Raw genomic sequence first — 22,387 nt, forward strand, 5'->3', positions numbered from 1 at the left:
ATAATGGAGAAAGAGGAAGAAACAGAAGGAAGGATCAAAAGAGAAGAAGCAAAAGGACTTCTGTAATTTCAGCACATCAGCACAATTCATTAAACTTGAGGGAGCCACTAGGAGTTGCCTGTGGTGATGGTGACAGTGCATCATCAAGCAGAAAAATGTAGAGGGCTCTTACTGCAGCATATGTGTCTGGCTGACGTCCTTTTGTTTGTCAGGTACCTCGTAGTGTGGGGAAATCTTGCCGAGGCCGCTGTCACTCAGCATCCTCTTTCGAACCGCAGGGTTCCACCGATCTGATATTCTAGGGAGGGAAGAAGGAAGAGTAAGGTATTCACCCCTCAGGAATTACCTCATGTGCTCCACTTTGAAGATGTCTTATGGTTACTGGTTCCCAGCATTTTTCAGCCCATAGCAAGCTAAAATAGTTTAATTCACTATGAGTACAAGACTGGTTCTAAAGATGGATAGGAGCATTTCTGATCTGCCCAGAGGATGAGAATAAACAGAGACACTTCACCATCATTCTTAGGCACAAAGGGCTTCAGGGCCTTATACAGTGGTATTAGAGCCCTGTCCATGCAGAGAAGGGGGTTGTAACTCAGTCAATACAGATTTATGGAGGGGCAGATATAGTCAGAGCGTGAGGAAGTCAAAAGGTTCGTTAGTCCTTCTGTGCGCTCCAGGGATGCCTGGTGGAGTAGATGTTATTCCACTCTTCTTCTGTTACCACATGTTGTGGTTTGAACTCAGCCAGCAGCCAAACACCACGTGACCAATCACTCACCCTCCAGGGGTGCCCAGGGCATAGGAATGGGACTTGGAGGGATAAAGGGAGACTCATAGATTGAGATTTAAAAAATTTTAGTAATTGTAATAAAATAAAACAATAACAGTAATATAAAGTACAAATGGGTAATGCACAATACAATTGCTCACGACCTGCCAACTGACACCCAGCCTGCTCCCTGCTAGCAATCCTGAAATACCAAGATCCACAATTGCAATCCTGGAAGCAAGGGAGAACGCCCTCCTTCCTGCCCGCCCCTCCTTTATATACTGAGCATGACATCACATGATATGGAATATTGGCTAATTTGGGTTCAGTGCTCTGGCTGTGCCCCCTCCCAGCTTCTTGTACATCTGTGCATGGACAGGACATGGGGAGTTGGAGACTCCTTGATCTCTTAGCAACAACCGCAAACATCAGTGTATTATCAGCATTCTTCTCATATTAAATCCCATACTCAATTCAAAACATAGCACTATTCTAGCTACTAAAATGAAAAATTAACACTATCGCAGCTGAAATCAGAACATCGTGGCCACATCTAATCCCATCTCCAGCTCCCCACCTAAGATCTGCCCTCCCATATCTCCCAATCCTTCAGAAAAGGGGACAAGAAAAGAGATGCCCAACTCTAACATGGCTGCTGAAAGCCAGATCCCAGCACCACTCACCCAGAGGCCTGCTCCACTACCAGATCAGGCATTCCTGGTGGTGTCCCCACCTGCTGTGACATTACCAGCTCTGGGTCCAGGATAAAAATCTCGTCCTGCGAAATTTCCGTCACAAAGTGCAAATGTTCCTGTTGGGAGTGATACAATGAACAAATAATCAACCTGCAGCATCACTGGTCTCTCAGAGCACCCAGATGTCTATAGGAAAGCTGGGTGCACATCAGGGTCTCTGAAGAGCATTCATGGGACTATGCATGTGTATTTTATTTAAGCTCACACACATACACACGCACTAAAATGAATACCACTGAAGTCACCAATAAATACCTCATCGATTTCAAGCCCAATAAGATTCCCAAAAAGCAAGCTTCATGCTCACAGACACTTAAAAGGCTGCTACTCAATGACTCTATGTCATTCAGCTGAAAACTGGAAGTCTACCCAAAAAGCCAATGAGCCACTTTGAAATGAGGGCTAACACCTAAGGTCTGCCCTCCAATGACAGCTGACAGAAATTTTCATTGTTTGGGGGCACTCTCCCAGACTCCATTGCTTGCATATTCTGGTTTCATATCTCTGTTACTAAAGCTCTCTTTCTCAGTCCCTCTTTGTTACTGACACTGAAGGCTCATTGTCCTTCAAAAAACCCTGAGTGTAGGTAGGCCTGTCTATGTAGGCGAACAGGCAGGAAGCTTCCTACCATTTGTGCACTGGGACCATCACACAGTATTGATCTTTTCCCCACAGAAACCACAGGGTAAAGGAGTAGGAGGGAAAGATGACCATTTGTACAGTCAAGTATTAAAGAAATTCAGAATAAGCCAACAGAGTCACATTGCCCAGTTTAAACTGTAGCAGCATCTTCTTCACCCTTTCTAGCCAAATGTTAAAGTACAATTTCATCAAAGCATTTATATGACTGTGTGTAAAGAAGTCCCACAGTGGCTACACGCAGACGCTGAACCTGGGACCTTTGAACTAAAGCCACAGCTTCTTCTGTTTGAACGAAACCACCAGCTGCTTTGCTAGGAAACAGACATATGTTCATGTGATTCAGTACCGCTTACATGGCTCTCATGGGGACCAGATACAAATGACCACTCTGTGAAATCAACAGTTTGCACTTAATGCTGAGCCACTAATTGGCCTGTTCTGACTACAAATCAGAAAAACCAAAAGCTCTGTAAAATTTTCAAAGTGTCTTTTAGAAAATATATCCAAATTGTCAAATCTATACAACAGAATTTAACTCATAGGAGCTACATGCTGTTTTGAGGTTCCTTTGGAATATTTGAAACAGCTCCATTCATAATTCTCAACTTGTAACATCACCTTAATTTCCATAACTATTCCATGTCACACACAGAGGATCGAGACTTCTGGTAACTAAAAGCATCAGTGAAAAGATTAACTCAAATGCTCTGATGGCACACAGATGCCCTTAGTATGATCAGGATGACAAAAGTAGAAAATTCTGATCTGCACATCACATTAGTAGTAAACAGAAGGGCAGATGAGCAGATATAAAACTGCAGTGAAATTATGTGAATTACATCAATTAAAAAATGGCCCAGAATTTTTTGTCTACTTTTCATGAGACATCAATACCACTTTAAAACACACAGGAGGGATGGCAGGTAATTCATCTTAAGCTGCATCTGACATAGCTTAAAAAATAAAATCTGTAGAAACAGTAACCAAATAAAGATTTACCTGAGATCTGTCAATGCGGTAAAAACGATCAGCAGAAGTTGCTACAAGAAAGAGAAACAACAGAGCTGCAGTGAAGAAAATTATCTGAGCAGAACAAGATGGGCTGAGCTAACATCACTGCCACGTAACAACCTCTGTGTCAGTGAAGTCGCAGTGGTTTCACAAGAACATAATCTGATTCATTCATTATGTTCATATTTCTATCCCATTAAATAGTGAATTTAAAGGTTAGGTTTAACAAACCAATATTCACTGAAATTATTAACTTGAAATAGGTATTTTTAAAATGTACAAAGTGGATTTCAGGCTTGCACAAAGAATTGATTACATTAAAATATGTGACAGAAAAAGCTGCATTGTTCTGATGAAAGTATAGCAAGCATATAATGAAATTGATTGACCTAATAGTATTAACACAGATTTTGAATCTAAAGAACAATAACATGCTTGGGAGCTCTTTGTAAATCAAATGCATAACCACAGATATTCACCTTGAATTACCAATACACTCAAGGAAAATTTATGCTAAACATGAAAAAACACATGAAGATAAGGAAGATTCACTAAATAAAGCACCTAATATGAATCTTGTCGCCGCCAAATTGTTTATATTACTAAACAAGAAGCATTTTATCACCTACAATGTGCTTCATCAGATACAAATCTTTTTGTTTCTGCTTTGCATTTAGTTTGGCAAGTGATATGTGATTCGTTCATTCTGGAGTTTTGACACAAGAACACAGCAATGTAGCACTGTAGGTTTTGGCACTGCAAGGGATTATCAAATCCCTAAAGACAAAAACTGAATGCATTTAACCACACAGCTTTCTCCAAAAATCAAACAGATTCTCAATATGGTTTTTATCATTTTCTTCACAAGATACAAGGAAGACTGATTAGAAATTGCCAAAAAGAATTTTTTTTGTTGTTTAGAACAATAAAAATTTCAGTCTCCCCATGCTGAAGCTTTTGCAAAAGAAGATGCCATCCATTTTAGCTGCTAATTCCAGTGCTCTGGAGTGGATGAAAAGCCCAGATAAGCCATCTGCTTTGACAAAGTCTGGGTCAAATACAAGTGCAGGTCTCCAGGGAGTTACATGAAGTGCAGTCTTGCAGGGAAAGGGCGGTACATTTCCATCACCTAGACACTACTACTTAAAGAGAAACCAGAGTGAAGAACGCAGCCTTACCAGCAGCATTGTGTTGTCACAACCAGCTACACTGAGTCCAGGCACTGCCATGCAAAAGGTGCTGCTCATCACAGAAGAAGCATTAATAAGGCAAACTTCTAACCACCCTTAGAAGAACGTGCCTCCTTGGATTATAAAGCTACAGCAGACATTCTAATTGCTAGATGAGGGGTCTGTTTCATTTTTCAGAGGAAAAAGAGGGGCACCCAGATAATTTTTTACCTGCTCAGTGTAACAGGAAGGAACAGACATACTCCCAGATGCACTACCCTTCACATGCACACCAGAAGCAAGCAGCATGCTAGGCATAAAAGAAAGGAGATGCACTTACCATCTAGGAAGCACCATCTAGGAGATAGCCGCTGAACAGAAAGTACTCTGGGGAAAGAGCTTTCTTGGTCCTGGATAGGGCAGGGAAATGACATAAAATATAACAAACTTTTTTCTCTTAAAAGGACTATTTTCTAGTCTCTGCTTTTTTTCATTTTGCTCTCCTGACATTGCAAAACTTATATACTCCAAACCCACTGGATTTGCTCTTCATTGACATCAGGGTTTGACTGTAATATACAAGAGAGTAAATGGCTTCAGCTGTGGCTTCAGCCACATGCTCAACTGTCCCCTTCCCTTCAGCTCAGCATTACCAAAAATATTTGCATCAAAAAAAGCTTTCTTAGCTGTCTATGGTCCCCGCATTTGTGGGGGCACAGGAACAAAAAGTGATAAAAGAGGTCAAAAAGATGCACATCAGTATCAAACAACAGTCATGAACTCTACATACTATGTTTGTTTCTTGTGTGCCTGTCACCTTTCTTTATTCTAGCTCAGCAATTTTACACTCTTTACCACCTCTCCTGATCTGCTGCTCAAAGCAGTTGGCCAATTCACCTGTCCCTGCTGTGTCTCAAATGCACACAGGGGTAAAAAAGTGTTATTCTCTACACTCTGAATACAGAGCACAGACTTGGGGACTATCACCAGTCAACAGACATCCTACATCAATATCTTCCCATTCTGGCTAAAAAGACAGGCTCCTGGGAGCCGATAGATGTTATTTCAGGAACCAAACCAAATGACTGGTGGGGAGTGAAGGCCTTCTTCCTGACCTGTACTCACTAAGGAGTCAATCAGGCTGCCCCTTGCTTTTTCACCTCTCGCCAAGCTGGCGAGACAAAAGGGATCTCAGAAAGCAAAGGGCGGTCATGGCTTTGCTTCATGGTACCAGTGATGGCCAGCCAACTTCCTAAAGCCACTGGGACACAATGCTTAAACACAAATATATTTGCACATGACAAAACACAACAACATGAATGTTGGGCGCAGACCCAAAATCTGTATAGAGCCAGATTCTATCCGTATTTATCCTTATTTACCTCTTTAAGCAGTAGAATCAGCACATCTGCAAATTATGTAAATTCAGGCACATAATAGCTCAAGATTAAATATTACTCCTCCTTCAGACAACAGACTAGAGAGTGGTACACCAAATCACAAGTCAAGAAAAGTAGAAGCAATGGGGAGGAAAGGTACCTTTGAGAAAAGTATTGCTTTGCACAAGAAGCACAGAATGTGAACAACGTGTATGTACATATATTCATAACATGGGCACAGATTGGTGAAAACAGACCAGGACACAATGGTATCTCATTAGGCCTTCTCAGAATATCACACAGGAGCCCAGAACCTTTCCTGACAGCAGGATGCAGGACAAACAGTTTTCGTATTGGTAATTGTATGTCTTTATCAGGTCAGTAGTTGTTGGAAGGTCCAAACACCAGAAGGCAACCACTGCACGTATTGGAGCCCTGCTTCCTGAGAAGACTCGACATCGTCTGTTAATGGGAAGTAGACAATAAATCTGTTTTCTTTTTTTTTTTTTTGCTTCTGCACACGGACCTTTGCTTCGCTTATATTAAAACTGCTTTTGTTTTACCCACAAGGGTTGGGGCTTTTTTTCCTATCTTATTTTCTTTCCCCTCTTTGCCCTGTTGAGGAACAAAAGGGGAAGGGGAAGGAAGTGATAGAGCGACTTGGTGGGTACCTGACATTTAGCCAAGGTCAAACCACCACATACACCAACACAAAATGAAAGTTTATGGTGTGTCAAATGTGTCCAAAACATTTGGAACATTCATACAGATTCTCCACAGTTTCTTATATATTTTCCTCTGTTCTTACTGCCTAGTGTTTCCATCATTAAGAAAAATCTAGAAGTAAAAGATAGTTCTCAGCAATTTCTCTCACTGTTTTGGAAATCTGACGTATTTCTAAAATACTTATCTGAGTAGCCCTGGGTGAGAAAAAGTTATAAAAAAAAAAAAAAAAAAAAAAGAATGTATCAACAGAAAAATGAGAGTTCCATCAGTTCAATTCCCCAGGCTGCCCAGACATGTGTCAGAAAGACCATGGAGAAGAAGCAGTTTGCTTTCTTCAACCTGGGGGAAATCTCAGAGAATGTTTCAGTCAAAACAGTTTCCAAATTGATTACAGAGCAAATAATGTCCTCATATGTTAAGAGGTAGACATTGGTCTTTGATTTACATAAAGGTAATCTGACTCTTTTTCAGTCACCTGAGAAGAAAATGAGGTCATGCTGATGCTGTTCAGACACGCACAAGTTCCTAGATTCCCCAGCTTCCCGGTCAGCAGGGTGCCTGCATTCACTGTGTGTTGTTTTCAAGCAGCTCTGATGATGATTAGCATTTTGCGTTTTGATGGACACTCACTCCTCAGCCAGGTAAATGCATATCAGTGCCTAGTGTGATGCAGCTACAAAATGTTTTTAATTTAATTTGGTATCATAATGGCTTTTGCAAGTTTCATTTTATTAGCTTCTGCCTCTGCGACTGACTGGAACCATCTATTATTGCTTTTCTTTTCTGGTTATCCAGGACAGAAGAGCAAACATGACTCCAGTCAACTCATCTGTTGTCTCCTCAGTGCCCTAGAGTTTGCCTGTAGCCCTGGCAGCTGACCTAGTCTGAAATGTTACTGCAGCAACTTACAAACTTTGCTTGACTAAAAAAATATCTATACATATATATGTCTTCTGATGCATGATACCAGCATCTATAGCCATCCTGACAAAAATAAAACAACTTCAATTCTCTCTCTTATTTAGACTCACGGATTTTACCTGATCCCATAAACCTTGCCCTCATGCACAGGTTTTTGATTTCAACCACTGTGCATTACAGGAAGGATAAAGACAATGACAACATAACATTCCACAAAGTGAACTACTTCTGCACATGGGGATCAAGTGACATATCTTAGTGGTTTAATACACCTATGTCTTTCTCTAGTATGGGATAATGGAGTTGTGGGATGAGTAGGTTTCCCTGTATCACAACTGAGGCACATGTGGGAGACTCAATGGGTTTCTGAAATCCACTAGGTTTGCTAACATCTATGTACCTACATGTACAAAGCTTCATGTATCTTAATATTTAGCACGCTATTTGTGGAAAGCTGAGGACTCAGATACAAAGGACAAAGGGAAGAAAATATCCAAAGATAACAGGGCATATGAAAAAAGTAGATGATACAAAGAGGAGAAATGAGTACAAATTCATAGACTTAGCAGAGCACATAATGCTGGCAAAATGAAGATAATGATGGTAAATGTAAATTCAAGTCACAAATTGCATATTGTGATATGCTCCTTCCAAGACTTCATTACTGTCCAACTGCAGAACTAGTTTGGGAAGTCTCAGGCCCAAGAGAATGGTATTTTATGAGCAATAAACTCATTAGAGAAACAAACCAGAATGAAAAACAACTCTAGCATAATTTTTCTTATTTGCACCTGGACTTGCTGATGTTTCTGCTGACTCCCCATGTTTTGAGCTGCAGAGGAATCATGCAAGAGAACTGCATTTTTGAGACCAAAAAGTACCCATGACACCTTATTAGTGAGGCAAGAAGACAGTTCCATCAACTCAAGCACCTTATTTATGTCCTTTATCCCCCTCTTTTTTCCCTTCTTGTAATATGTAGAGGGACACCAACAAACATGGAAACCTCAAATTAACCTAACAAGGCAGCTTGTAGAAATGACCCACTGAGAATAAAACAATGTTTGAAGAATCCAGGATAAACAAATACCGAAGACAAAACACAGAGGGGGTGCATTCAGAAAGTAGCATCATGAAAAACTGATAGTATGTTAGGGATTTCACTCTGATGTACACTAGAGAAGGTGGCTAGAAAATTAATTTATACACTGCTATAACTGCAGAGGTTAGAGCCAAGTACAGGGCTGATTTCTGACATTTCATACTCTCTTTTGACCCTCCCCATACACACAGATTTGGTTCTTCAGTTTACCTCAGGCAGTTTCCTACACATGGAGCAGCCAGCAGCCACTTAGGTTAATTTATAATGAGTGAAACAGTATAATACATGCTGGTTTATTAGCCAATTTGCTAGACAGTAACACTGCTTTAAAACTCAGTACTGGGGAAATGATTGATACAAATGTCAAAAATATGACATTAAAATTGGACAGGGAAATGCAGAAGCAAACCATGAACTGGTATGAAGGCAGCAACTCCAGGCAAACATGCCAAATTGCATTTTATCATAGTGTCTTCCTGCCATCAGTGCATTTACAGGCAGTCTTGCCAACTGGAATTCTGTATCACCCAGGTAATCATTAAGCCCCAAAAAATTAACTGCAATTTCAGCACAATGGGTTCCCATCAGCTGGATCTTGCATTGTTAAATCTAGGAAAAGGCTATCAACACCGTGCAAACTTGTCTCGTGATCCTAGGCACTGTCAGCTGGCCATGGTTTGTATGAAGTCTCTGCACAAATATCAGATCAGCTCAGGAGTCAGCAGAGTTAGTCTGAGTTAGTTTAGACCCAATTTAAGAATTGTGCAGCACAGTATTTTACTGGGACAAATATGCATTCTTGAACAATACTTCCAACTGTAAAGGCAAGTTCTGAATTGCATAAATTGTAGAATAAAGTTGTAAAATGCACAAAGAGACCTATTTTAAAATGTAGCCACCTAAAACTAGAACCTGTTCATCACAGGCAAAAGACACATTTGGGCCCAGGATGAACTGAAAAAACTGCTCTGAAGATCATGTTAAACTAAAGTTAGATGACTGTGGTGCACAGAATTATTAAAAGGTTAGGCCTACCAGCACACCCTTTTTCTCAGTGATAGACTTTATTGCTACAGCTATGCAGTATAACATGTTATTATTCAGTTTCTTAGAGAAACAGTTTTACTTTTGCATCTGTCCTACAGGACACATTCTCTCATGCACTCCAATATGCAAGACACTGTTATTGCAGTATCACTCACATCATTCACATCATCATGCTGTGCTATTTTTAAAGATTATTCCATAAGTTTTGCAAGGAAAACGATTGTCCGAGGGAAAGCAGAACAAACCTCCAACATTCGAGAGTAAATGATAATCAGAAATTCATTTAACACATGCCACCTGGGCTCAAATGTAAATAGCAGTCCACATTGTTAAGCCTCTTTTTGTTCTGATTCCAAAAGGAAAGCTTATCTTACCTGGTAATGAACTCTTTGTGTAGTAGAAGTTACAGACTGTAGGTCCTAGCAGGAAAATGAAAGACACAGCAATGATATAAAAATTAAAGGAACAAGAGCTGGTTGCAGTTCTACTATCTGAAGTGGCTGGGCAAACACAAATAATTTTGCAACTATTTCTCACTGGTTTTAAGCAAATGAAACAAACACCACAGAACAGTCACGGAAAGCTCACCTAAAGTTTAAAATTGCATGTGTTTGATTAAAAAAAAATGGTTTAAAATATAGATATTGTGTTAATGGATCTTTAACACACCACAGACATATTTATTCAATGAAAACTATCTAAATTTAGAATATCAGCAACAAAATGAAAGAAAAGATGCTATTGCCCCCCCCTCCAGTATTTCTGAGTAGCGAATGCACTAAAGAAAATAACCAACAGTTCTCCCTGTTTTAAGACAGTCTCATGTCAGGTAGATCATATCAGAATGACCCTGGTATTTAGCAGGGTTCAGGAATTTAATTTACTTTAATACAGATTTTGTCAAATAGTTTTAGCTCATGACATAGCCTACCAAAAAGCCTACCCTACAGAGCACAGCTCGACAGTTGGCATGCAAGTTGGCAGAGTGCAAAACACCTTGGCAACTCCATTCCCAGCAAATGGCTCTGAGCCAAATCAAGAACACACACGCACAAAAAGTACAAACCCTGCAAAAGGATGGAGGAACACAGTTCCACAACCACTATGGGTAATTCAACCAGAACTAGATGTGCTTTCTCCAGGGCTGTGCAGCTACTCGCCACCCAATACTGGCAATTAAGTTACTTGAGCTCAGTATGAGATCACATTTGTAATCTGCTGAAAACACCTTCATAATTATTTCATTGTAATTTTCCATCACGAGATACTTCAAATATGCATCACCTTACAACATGGTTTTATGTCTGATAATAATAGCCACACCTCAGGTCTGAATGTTCAGAAATGCTTTTGATGAAGCTAATCCTGGCTGAAATGCAGAAAAGTGAAAGCCTGTAGTGGGATACTAAGGCCCATATTCAGGCTGCAAGTGCAGTTTCAAAACCACAGAGAAGTCAGTGGCTTCCGAAGTGTTCAATGGGAGAGATGAGGTTCATAGTTCCTATGTAAACTGGACCACCTCTTTAGAAACCTGCGTAATATCCTCACACTTGTAATGTTGTTGAAAGATATCAGTAGAAGATTAAAAACAGTCAGAGACAGTATATTAACGAAAATCCATTAGTTTTATCACTAAAGGCATACACAAAATTATTCAGGTAATAGGGCATTTGGAGTCTCCACTTCCCAGACTGTGTTGTAGAATGAACTCTCACAAGGCAGTGCGTTCAAGACATTAAAAGCAACTTTATTATTAGCTGCATCAGCATACATTTCTGTGTATTTGGAAATATCTAGCTGATATTTTCAGTGTTTATTGGTGTCTCAGATTACTCTGTGACAGTATGAGAGAAAGACATTTGCATAATTAGACCCACTCAAATACCATGATGTTTATCCTTACATAACACACTTTCTAATCAATAATTTATTTAATTTCAGCAAGGTATGTCCTGATATTCCATTCCAATTCAAGGAGAGGCAAGCACAACCATCCACATCAGTTTTGTTATAATTTTAAGAGTCGGTATGACTTTTCATTTTTGATTAGAAAATATTTTTCAGTGCTACTCCGATTTTATTATCATAACTAAAGTTTTGTTTTCAGTGGTAGGCAAATTGCAATACTCTTAATATATGGCTGTTGGAACGATTAGGCCTCTGCAGTCAGAAATGAAAGAAGCATAATATAGATTAAAAATTGATACCTGAATTCACGAAAACCTCACCTCCTGTAGACGGTCAATGTACATACGACAGGTCTCCAAGTCACAATCTCCTCGTACAACTATAATTCCTAGAGGAATGGCTGGAAAATCAAAACCAAAGAAAAACCTCTTTAATGGAATTGTCTTGAACTTGATTGCAATATGCTTTGGGTTTGGGGGTTCTTTTTTTTTTTTTTTAATATCCTCACAAAAGCTTTCTACTATCTGAATATTAAGTAATTTAAAAGCAGGAATATATTATTCATCATTAGCTTCAACCATTTATAATTATCAAAGATTTCAGTTTTCAACTGTCTTTCATATTGAAGAAGCTAAAACTGATCCAGTTAAACCATGTACTTTGTTGTACGATGTCATCAATAATTAACTACAAAGAAAGGAACACACTCCAGAACAAGAGTTGAGGGAAGTCCTCTTATACATTGAAATAAGAGAGTGATATTTCATTTTCAAAGCTTGTAAAAGTCCACAAAAAATATTTGAATTAGTGAATTTCAAAGAAAACTATCCAGTACCATGTTATTTTGATGTAAGTCTGCTTTCAAATCAAAACAGACGTTATTCTCTCTACACACAAAATTGACACATCTCCATATCCTTTCAGAGAAAAAAAAAAAAGAACTTGTAAAAATACAGAAAATAATTCCTCTCAGCTGAGGGCAGCATTTTTAATAACACAGGATTTATGTTTCCACAGACATTCTATTCTTGCAGCCCCAAAAAATCCAAAACAAACCCGAAAAAAGAATAAAAGACAAAAAACAAACATGTGAGTCCACAAGAAAGGTACCGAGAGAGCTACCTACTAAGATCTCATTAAATAAAAAGGAACAAGTGAAAACTCTTGAGTAGCTGATTTTCTAAAACTGAATCACTGAATGAAGTTCTTTTTTTCTCGCTGGAGGGTCTTTAATCAAACTATGGCCAAAAAAAAGTAGAGAAGCAGCAGGAAAAAGATTTAAATCCTCGTATGAAATATTCCAAAAGGAGAGCAGAATATCAACACGTAAACAATTTTGGTAACTGGATAACAAGAAGCAACATAAAGTCACTGACAGTTCTGAGATAAATAGAAAAAAACACTGTGCTGCAGCCCCTCCCACTATTCAAACTAAGTTGATTGAGAGAGAGAGGTATTTATCTAACGAGAAGCTCTTCATTCTGATAAGTGAACAAGACATTGCTAAAAGATAGCAGGGAACACAACTCATATTTTTGTGGCCCACCAAAGCAAGAAGTTCAGTGGTTTCAGAGAGGAGAGGAGAGGAAAGGAGCACCTCTGTCAGTCAAGGTCATTATGGGCCTCAGAGGCCATCACAGGCTCTGGGGACACATCAACAATGCTGCCAGCATTGTGTTTGGAAAGCAGTTTGAAAAGCAGAACAGCTACGAACCTGCGAAAACCAGAAGCAGGGAAAACAAGCTAGAGGGAGAAACAAGAACATAAAGAAGGGACGGGCAGAAAGACAGGGCAAGAAGGGAAGAGCTCGCACTTCTCCTGAAGTAACACTGACATCTGATAGCGATGCCAAGCCACCTGCACATTTTCAGGAGGGCCAGAAGGTAACAGTGCTCACTGCTACCTCCCGGATTTTTTAATTACAGAACAAAGACTGAGAGACAAGCAAGTGGAAGGAGGGTCAATTGCAAGGTTTGCTTTATGTGCTCTGATGCTCTAGGTTACAGACTGATTCTCTTTGCTTAGTGTTTATTGTTGCCTAACCTGCTCTGACAGGAGACCCTTAAGCTCTTCGTAGAGAGTACTTAATGGCTATCTAGTTTCAATTCAGCAGATCTCTTGGCAGCCCTTACCAAGAGAAGCATTTGTTAAACTCATTTATATCACTAAAAGTGAATTGCAGCAGACATGACTACACCTCCAATAGCTACAGAGCACCAGGGAGCTACACCACTGGCTCATGAACTGTCACCACAGATTTTGACTCTGTTGAATTACTTCCTCCATGGAGGAGTATATGCACTTAATGGGGACCAGAGTTTTGACCTGTCAAAACAATGCAGCTAATGCAGAACTGGAATCCTTAACTTAATCCTGACAGACCTAAGGAGGAGGACCTTACAAACATTTGGAATCTTAAAGAAATCCACCAAAATATCTGAAAACACTAATATTTAATAAATAGGTTAGCAGTGACGTTTATGGACGTCTTCTAACAAGTGAAGAAGTCATGATTCACAGACTAAACTAAATTATGTCCCATCTATTCTTGGTGGTCATAGAACAATTCTGGAATTCTGGTCTGGAGATCTTTGTCCTTAAAAAGAAATGTGTAGCTTTTGCTGCCTGGGCTTCCTGAGCTAGCACGACCTATGGCTTTTTGGGTCAATGGCTAGACAAGGGATAAGTGCATGGGGTGGGTCTCACATGGTTCCATTCCATATGGTTTATGCTCATTTGAAAAACCTTTTAAATCATTACTGGATAATACTATAGCACATACTAAAATGCTGCTTCTCAAAGGGGTTTTTTTTGCCTTGGATTTTTTGTGGAGGTTTTTTTGGTTTGTTTTTTTTTGCAAGACGCATTTGGCTTTCAGAAGGAAATCGTTCCCAGCCTTCATTTTTATCATAAACCACAGTAAGCATGTACAATGCACCATGCAGCCAACATTTTCAAAGCGCTTCACAATAGCTGCTGTTTGAAAACAAAAGCAAATCCTTAATGATTGATTGATAATGGGATCGTTGCTCATTCTAAATATGGGGCAATGCTGTGCAATAGAGGCAAAATGAGTTAAGTTATGGTAAATCAGTTAAAGGCATAAAGATAACATGCATGGCATTCAATGTCATTGTGGACGCTTTCACTCAGAAGAGTTTATACCTCTTCTGAACAGCCCTGTATGGATGAGGATGTGGACAGTACAGAACAGTGATTACTAGATATGCCAGGTGAGAGAGAGGAAAACAAAGTCTTGTATTAAGAGCACAGACACTGCAGAGCAACTTTCCCATACACCCACACACTGTCCACTCCTGTGAATATATGGTTATGTCCACACATGGGAATGTGCCAAAAACAAAGGATAGTCTCAGATCATGAGCCAAGATGCAGCATTTAAGTGCCAGACATTTTATTCTCAAGGCGCCTGCTCTTCTGGCCACTTGCATCTAGCTCCCAGTTTCTTTGTTCTCCCTGAATCATGAAAAGGACTTCATCCAGGGAGCTGTGGATACAGACTCCGATGCTGCAGTGATGAGCAGCAGTACAAGAACCCTGGGATATGAGACAGGGCAGACAGTTGCTTTGTATTCTGACCCAGTACTGCAGGAAACTTTTTTGTTCCTAGCAACACTAACCAAGTATCAGCAGAAGAAGGGTTGTGTAGATGCAGCAGTATGGCTACCATGATGCTCTAATTAACTGCAAGATTAGTAGTAATTTCCTAAGTCCTCATGAAATTAGCTGTGGAATTTATAAACAACGAATAAATCTTCCACCTATTAACTGCTCATAATGCTGAATATCTAAAGCTAGTGAACTCTTTAATAAATAGTATTGAGGACACAAATGGAAAAACCCTGAATATACCACATATGGCTTCATGAAAAAAAAATAAAAATCAATTAACTTCCCCATTTATTGTTATGGAAGGATTCAATTTGCGATCTAAACACCATGATTAACCCATGCAAATCACAAACAAAACAGCCTCAAGACAGATCATTAAGGTAGATGTGAATGCCAGGAAAACTCATTCTGAGTCTGACATACCTCAGGGGACTGGGGAGATTAGACATTGGGCTGTAAATGTTTAATGTAGCAAATAAAGGATCCTCACTGCTGAAGAAGTTCTAAGAATGTAATTTTCCTGAGGGGTTTCCACTAATACTAAAAACGTGAAGGACCAAGTCAATTCTTGGGAGAGAATTTTAAAATACTCAGACATTTATATTAAGAGGTTTGGCTGTCCCAGTATGGCTTTAATACAGCTGATTTTGTAAAAAAACGATTTCCTTGCCATGCAAATCTAAGCCATGTGTCTCTTCAGATATCTTTAGTTTATTATACTGACAAAACCTAAGCCTCCTTAAGTTCATTAGTTTCTAGTTTTCTTAGTGGTCCACTTTTAAAATCCTTACATGTCATGAGGTAAAACGCAGCAGAGGCTCTCAGTCTAAACCAGACCATGTTTGAGAAGATGGTCATCCCCTCCATCTCTCAGTGACCTCTCCTATACCCTACCACAAAAAGGAAGCTGTCCAACTCAAATGAAGAGAGAACTTGTCCCAAACACCACACAAAAGGGAACAGGTTATAGAAGTAAAACTATGAAGAGCTGGGAACTGAAACCAGCAGGGAATGAATATTGGGACTAATAGCCGAAAGAGGAGGTCTGGCTGAACAATGAATAAGGATTTAGGATTAAGAAAAAGAACAGGAATCTGAACTGCAAGATCTGTAGAAAAAGATTAAGACAGGCAGGAAGGATGTGTGTGGGATGAGATGGCCAAAGGGGACAACCAGGACTGAAAAGGTAAGAGGAAATCAAATCAGAAAAGCAGTAAGAAAAGAAAACAAGAGAAGTAGAATATGCACAGAAAAATCTCACAGAAAGTCTATACCAGAAAGGCAAACGATAGCATCATTTCCTAGAAAGTCTGAAATGGAACTTGGGATTCTTGTATCTCCTCACTCCTCTAGGGTAAATATATATTTATATCTATTTGGAACACTGTCCATCTCTTCTAGTTTAAGGGAGATGGAAAACTTACAGGTGACAGTTTTCCCACTAGCTGAAAAGGCAGAGTACTGTGTTGCATGTAGATACAACTTAATGTGGTGTCAAGAGAGGGTAGGTTTAGATTAGATCTAAGGAAGAAATTTATTATAGGGAAGGTGGTGAGATAGGGAACAGGTTGCCCAGGGAAGTTGCAGATGCCCCCTCTCTGGAAGTGTCCAAGGCCAGGTTGGACAGGACTTTGAGCAAAGAGTCCCTGCCCATGGCAGGGGAGTTGGAACTAAATGATCTTTAGAGGGTCCTTTCCCACCCAATCATTCTGTGATTCTATAACTCAATGATATGAGATTTTAATGGTTTGGATTTACTCCTTCCTCTAAACCCAGGCAATGACATACCCTGTTAAATAAATGTTAATATGACTACAAAATCAAGAGCTCAAAAATAGAAAAAGCTGGGATTTAAGGTGCCTATTTAAGCACCTGTTGTATATTCATTGTACTACTGCCTTTAATTATCCGAACACATCCTTTTTTTTTTTCTTCTGTTGGATTCCCATGTCTTTCTAATTTTTGAATGTCTGTGTGTATGGGTGTCAGTCAAAGGGAGAAGTGCAATTCACTGTGCTGTCTGGACAATGCCCACAAGGTCTCACCCATCAAAAGGCAAAAATAGATATTTCATTTGACACGAGCAATGCCTTTGGCAACTTCCTCTTTGGTTTTGTCGTGTCTGGTTTAGTTACAAACATTTATCAGCAGTTTGCATCTGTATGCACCAGCATGAGAATCTGAGAGCTCAGTGGCAGCAAAGTTTCCAATATTTAATTCACTACTGACTTCTAACCCTCTCAGTTTCATCTTGCTGGGTGACTTTAAGCAACCCATTCAACCATCTCAGTTTCAGATCTTATTAAATCACTGTAACAGAGAAATGCATAAATTCACTAATGTCTACAAAATACATATTGAGAAAACAAAGCTGTTAGAGCAAGGCAGTGACTTCCAAGCAGAGTAAAATTTAGTAGAAAGTCTGTAGGTAATGTTGCTTTTTACAGAACTTCTACAGATAAGGCACCATGTCCATTAAGAGTCCTCCTGATAAATAAATGGCCATTGGTGCTTCCTTTATAGGATGGAAGAGAAAATTTGTAACTACACAACCCATCTTACCTAAAGCCATTCAGATCAAAGCTGCCTCCCAACACAAGCACATTTGCCTCAGCAGCTAATATCCCATCTTGAATCCATCTGTTAATTCAGGTTTCCCTCATCATACCACCTAGTAGGAAACCCTCTGCTTCCCTCTGCCTTCAGTGCCAACCTCTTTTTATTTATCTAGTTGCTCAAAACCACATGGAACAGTCTCCAAATTAACTTCACCTGTCCTACCCCTGAGTTTTAGTGTCAGAATACATTTCATAGATCAAGGATTCTCAAACTGTGGTATGAGGAAGCTACAGTATTTCTGTACAAGTACACATCCCAAAGACTCACAAGCTTGTCATGCCATGTACCTGATAAGAACTCCTAGGGTGACCCCAAACCCTCAGATAACCCACAAGAATGAAAGGCAGGGACATATGCATTATAGACATTTGGTTAGATATAATCAGGAAAGACAGACAAGAATTTAAAGTTAACATGACACCATGTTATATCACCCCCCACTCACACAAAGCAGGGAGGCTGCAGAGAAAAGGACTGTTAGATTACAGAGTGTTCAGTTGTTACACACATGGAACTAAATTTTATTCAAAAATTGCTTTTAAATCTAGTGTGCCATTTTATTTGAGCAGAAATAACAGCTGTCTTTTACACAGCTGCCTCTGTGTAAAAGACAGTGTGGAAGACATGGAGCTGTTAAAGAGCTGAGAGTTATTTCTGATACTGCCACTACTGCAGCTGGGTACAATTCCTCCTTCAACTAAAATTGTTCTTCATGGCTAGGGCATGCATAACAAGTTAAGGGAACTGATCTATTAAAATGAACAAACAGCTCTGCAGTTACTGCTGATGGTGAGCTATTTCACTGCTCCATCTTTATGGTGCATTTCTACAACAGTATTGGCAGGAAGGACTAAGAATGGTTGAAGACTACTTGGTCATTAACTGGTTTATGGTTGGTTTGTTCATTTTATTGGGGGGTTTTAAATATAACTCATTTCTGCATATACCTCCACTGACGAGAATTTTTTAGTAGCATTGGAAAGGGGAAAATAAGGTGTCATAAACAGAAAGATTTTGCTAGTTTAAAAACAACTCAATTGTTCCCTGACAATGCTGCTTTGGATCACACTTCCTGCAATAACAGGAAATCAGAGAGAGGCGACAGGAGATATGCAGGCAAGAGAGACAGAATTAAGTTCTGTCCATCAAGAAACATCAATCCAACTCATTTTTTTAATATGGTTATGGTCAGGTAATGTACAACTGTTATATTGGGCAGAAGGTGATAAAGCTGGTGACTAGGGTGATAAGTGCTTGGGGCACATATAGGGAGGCATTAGAAAAGACAACTACATTTGCAGTGAAGAACATTACAACATAACTAAAATGCCAACATATATCCCTTTCTTGAGAGTGCATGGAAGCATTCACCCCTTCTCACTGAAGGATCAATAAGCATCCTCTGTACCATCATCAATCATTCCACAGACAATACTGAGATGTTGACAGAAGAAAGAATGAAGGAGAAAAGAAGGAGCATGGGGAAGGAAGAAAGGGGCAATTCAGAAACAGCATCTTGGTTAAATGCCAGCTGCAGTGACAAGAAAAGTAGAAAGCAACAGAAGGCGAATGGGTTAGGAACAGTCATGCCCTTCAGAGGACAAAGTGACATTCTTTAATTGCTCAGGAGACTTTCAAAATTAGGTGTCTACCTCCAGCAGAGTGAAGATTAATCTTCATGGAACAGTTTGTACGACGAGTTGTTATATGTTGGAAAGTGCAGTTTTAGGTGAAATAGTTGATAGAATCAAATAAGTATTTCAAGAAAACAAGAGGAGTGAAATGTATTTACTGTGAGTTAAACCAATCCAGATTATTACACTGATGTCAGAGCTTTTAAAACTCTATTACGGAGACATGTAACAGACAAAAATAATAATAACTTCTTTGCTATTTTTCCTTCAGGGATAACTCATTATTTAACTGGCTTTATTTTCCTGTTCAGATTGCTGTGAGATTCTGGTTTGGTCTTCAAATTATTTAGGGAGGGAAAGGTACTTTTAATCCTTGTGGGCAGGGAATGGCTATTAACTATAGTATTCCACAATTAAGCTGTAGGTATTCTGCCAAAGCCTGGACAGATATGTAAATTGAGTCCCTTTGCAAGCATTTAGTGAAACATACATGCACCTGAGAGCTGCAGTCATGCTGAAGGAAGCTAACCGCTCTTACAGTAACAGGCCCTGTAGAAACAAGGCCAAATACAAGTGCTCTTGTATTTTGCTAGTGCACAAGTACTAACTGCATTTATATTTTTAATTCAGACTGACAAATTTTCAGTTGTTCACCTGCCATGGAAAGGTACTTATTTGCACTCCCCACCTCCCAATCACTTCCTCTGGTAAAGAGAGTCACTTCTCCTCCCTTAACACTTCCCTCATCCCTCCTTTAGCCAAATAACTTTTAGTGGCAATGCTCCATGAAATGATTTGCTGATGAGGATGTAGACAGCACACTTATTCCATAGAAGTATTTGGAATATGATAGATCCAGGCAGCACCTATACATAGACCTGCCACCAGAAAACCATTTAAAATTTAACCAATTAGCTATTTCAGAAATGCAATTAAAATGTCCATCTACTCTTCTTAAAAGGAAGATTTACATGAGCTTCCTTCCTCATAAAAAGTTATGTAGTCCTCTAGTGTAACCATGCAGCTTGATGACTGTCTGTACCTCGGTTTCCAGAAGAGACACAAGCATCTAAGTTACAGGAAAATGTGGACATTGGGTCTATGCTCAGTGAACCACAGGGGTTTTCCATTTTGGTTTCTGACTGTTTAGAGAGCAGTTCCCTTACATAATTTTATTCAGTCATAATTAGCATCACTCAGAAGTCCTCAGATCAAGACCAACCTCCTGAAAACTAAAGGCTGGACGATTCTCAGAGTAGACACTTAAGTTATATGTCCAGAGAAGTAGGGCTGATGACCATCAGTGTATGCTCTAAGTTATATGTCCTTACACAGGACATCTCTAGTAGCTACAAAGAGTAAGGCGAGGCATCTTTCCTGATTTATTTTAGGTTGATGGGGATATTATTTGTTTTCCCATATTTTAATGTGAAAACAGTAATGCACAAGCACTACTGAGACAGCTAAAGGAGGAAAAATAGGAAAAACAACTTCATGAAAAATGTCTGAGGAGAATATTCCACTCCAGCTATGTTATATTATCAAGCTGGTCATGCAGTAACTGGAAAGAGAGACAGGAGAGTCTTACTGCAAATGACCTGCCAATGCTCCAAAGCAACCACTTTAACTCTTGATGGACAAGCACCTACTTTTTGAATGAAAACCTCTTAAGCACATATCCAGCAAGTGATATCTAAAACCAAATCTCAGAGGTACCAGATCATTCTATAGTATTTTTTACAACGTTATTTTTTGCACGTGACAACATGAATACATATTTACAACTACAGTGATAACAGTGTAAAAAGTTATATATTTTGTGTCAGAACATGTAAATGGCTCTTAAGGACTATATAATATATACTAAATACACATACACAAAAGCTATGTCCACAGTGAGGATGGATGAGAATTGTTTTCCTCAGATGTGAAACCATAGGAAGGATCATCAAATTAACCAGATTGTTTGTGACAGGGTTGGATAGATAGGGGTTCAATGTGCCCTGAAGTCTACACAAGGTCAAACTCTCAATTTAAACTTGAAGCAAATTCTTCTCCAGGGAGCCATAATCCTCATCCTGTTAAAATTCTGCTCAGTCCAGTGATGAAGGCTTTGACTGCTTTAAATACGACTGAAATCCACTAACAGAAACTTCAGAAAAGGCTGTCAGGACCTGTACTAAAATTTAAGCCATTTCAGTTATTTTATTGGAAGGAGAGCTGGTGAACTGGGAGAATAAGGAAGGGATGGGACTAGATGAGTGAAACAATTTAACTATCTTCCAACAGTAAGATAAGCAAACCAATTAAAAGGATTGTCATCCTGTAATTACCAGAGCACTTTGTATTACAGAGGGAGCTGAAGCTTTGTTGCACAACAAACAGTCATGCTTGTAATTTAATATGAATAATGAGCCAGATGCATGAACAAGACTATTAAATTGTTATCACAAGCAGCCGTGTCCCTCATTGATTAATGACTCTGTGTGTCACCAAGGAAAGGATCTCCATTTTTAAGTGTGGATTGTCATCAACGTTGCCAAAGCAACTGCTGTCTGCTTTCGACTTACTCCTGAAGGTAGCAATTAAACCATTACATGAGGAAACAAAACAGTGATTATTCTCTTATGTGAAAACCGAAGGCAGTTAAGAATAAGGACTGGGGAAGCTAGATTTGTTTCCCAAGATAAATGTATCTTACAAAAAAACATGTTCAAGGTCACAGAACATTCTCAATATTAAATTTATCATGGTCCTCCACTCAGCTTCAAATTTGATGCTAATCAAAATCTGGAATAGCTTCATACACTAGTAGAAACCCAGAAGGACCAACAGAAAGACATGAATAAAAAAACCTGACAGGTATGAAACCCACTTATTTTACAGTAAATAAAATCAACTTGCAGAAGGCATAGTCAAATAAGAAAACAGGTGCATTCTCTCTATATGTTCTTTATAAAGACTATTTATATAGAAATAATATCTATGTGCAGACATAGATGAATATACACTCCACATGACTCATCCAAAATATATGCTTGACCCTGTGTTTTTTGTTGTTGTTTTATT

General features: G+C 39.2%; 1 protein-coding gene across 7 annotated transcripts in view; it reads right to left on the reverse strand.

Annotated features, from left to right (window-relative positions):
• DGKI (diacylglycerol kinase iota) overlaps positions 1-22,387 on the reverse strand; it is a 178,614-nt gene that overhangs the window by 49,681 nt on the left and 106,546 nt on the right. For all 7 annotated transcript variants that reach the window (XM_026867969.1, XM_026867972.1, XM_026867968.1 and 4 more), the window contains 6 exons: positions 11,753-11,832; positions 9,899-9,943; positions 4,690-4,759; positions 3,169-3,209; positions 1,456-1,583; positions 173-298 (listed from right to left, as the gene is read on the reverse strand). In XM_026867969.1, coding sequence (XP_026723770.1) covers positions 173-298; positions 1,456-1,583; positions 3,169-3,209; positions 4,690-4,759; positions 9,899-9,943; positions 11,753-11,832 — 490 coding nt within the window. The remainder of the gene's footprint in view (positions 1-172; positions 299-1,455; positions 1,584-3,168; positions 3,210-4,689; positions 4,760-9,898; positions 9,944-11,752; positions 11,833-22,387) is intronic.

Source organism: Athene cunicularia, assembly GCF_003259725.1.
Source record: "Athene cunicularia isolate RWA chromosome 1 unlocalized genomic scaffold, athCun1 chr1_part2, whole genome shotgun sequence".
In the NCBI taxonomy this organism is placed as follows: domain Eukaryota; kingdom Metazoa; phylum Chordata; class Aves; order Strigiformes; family Strigidae; genus Athene; species Athene cunicularia.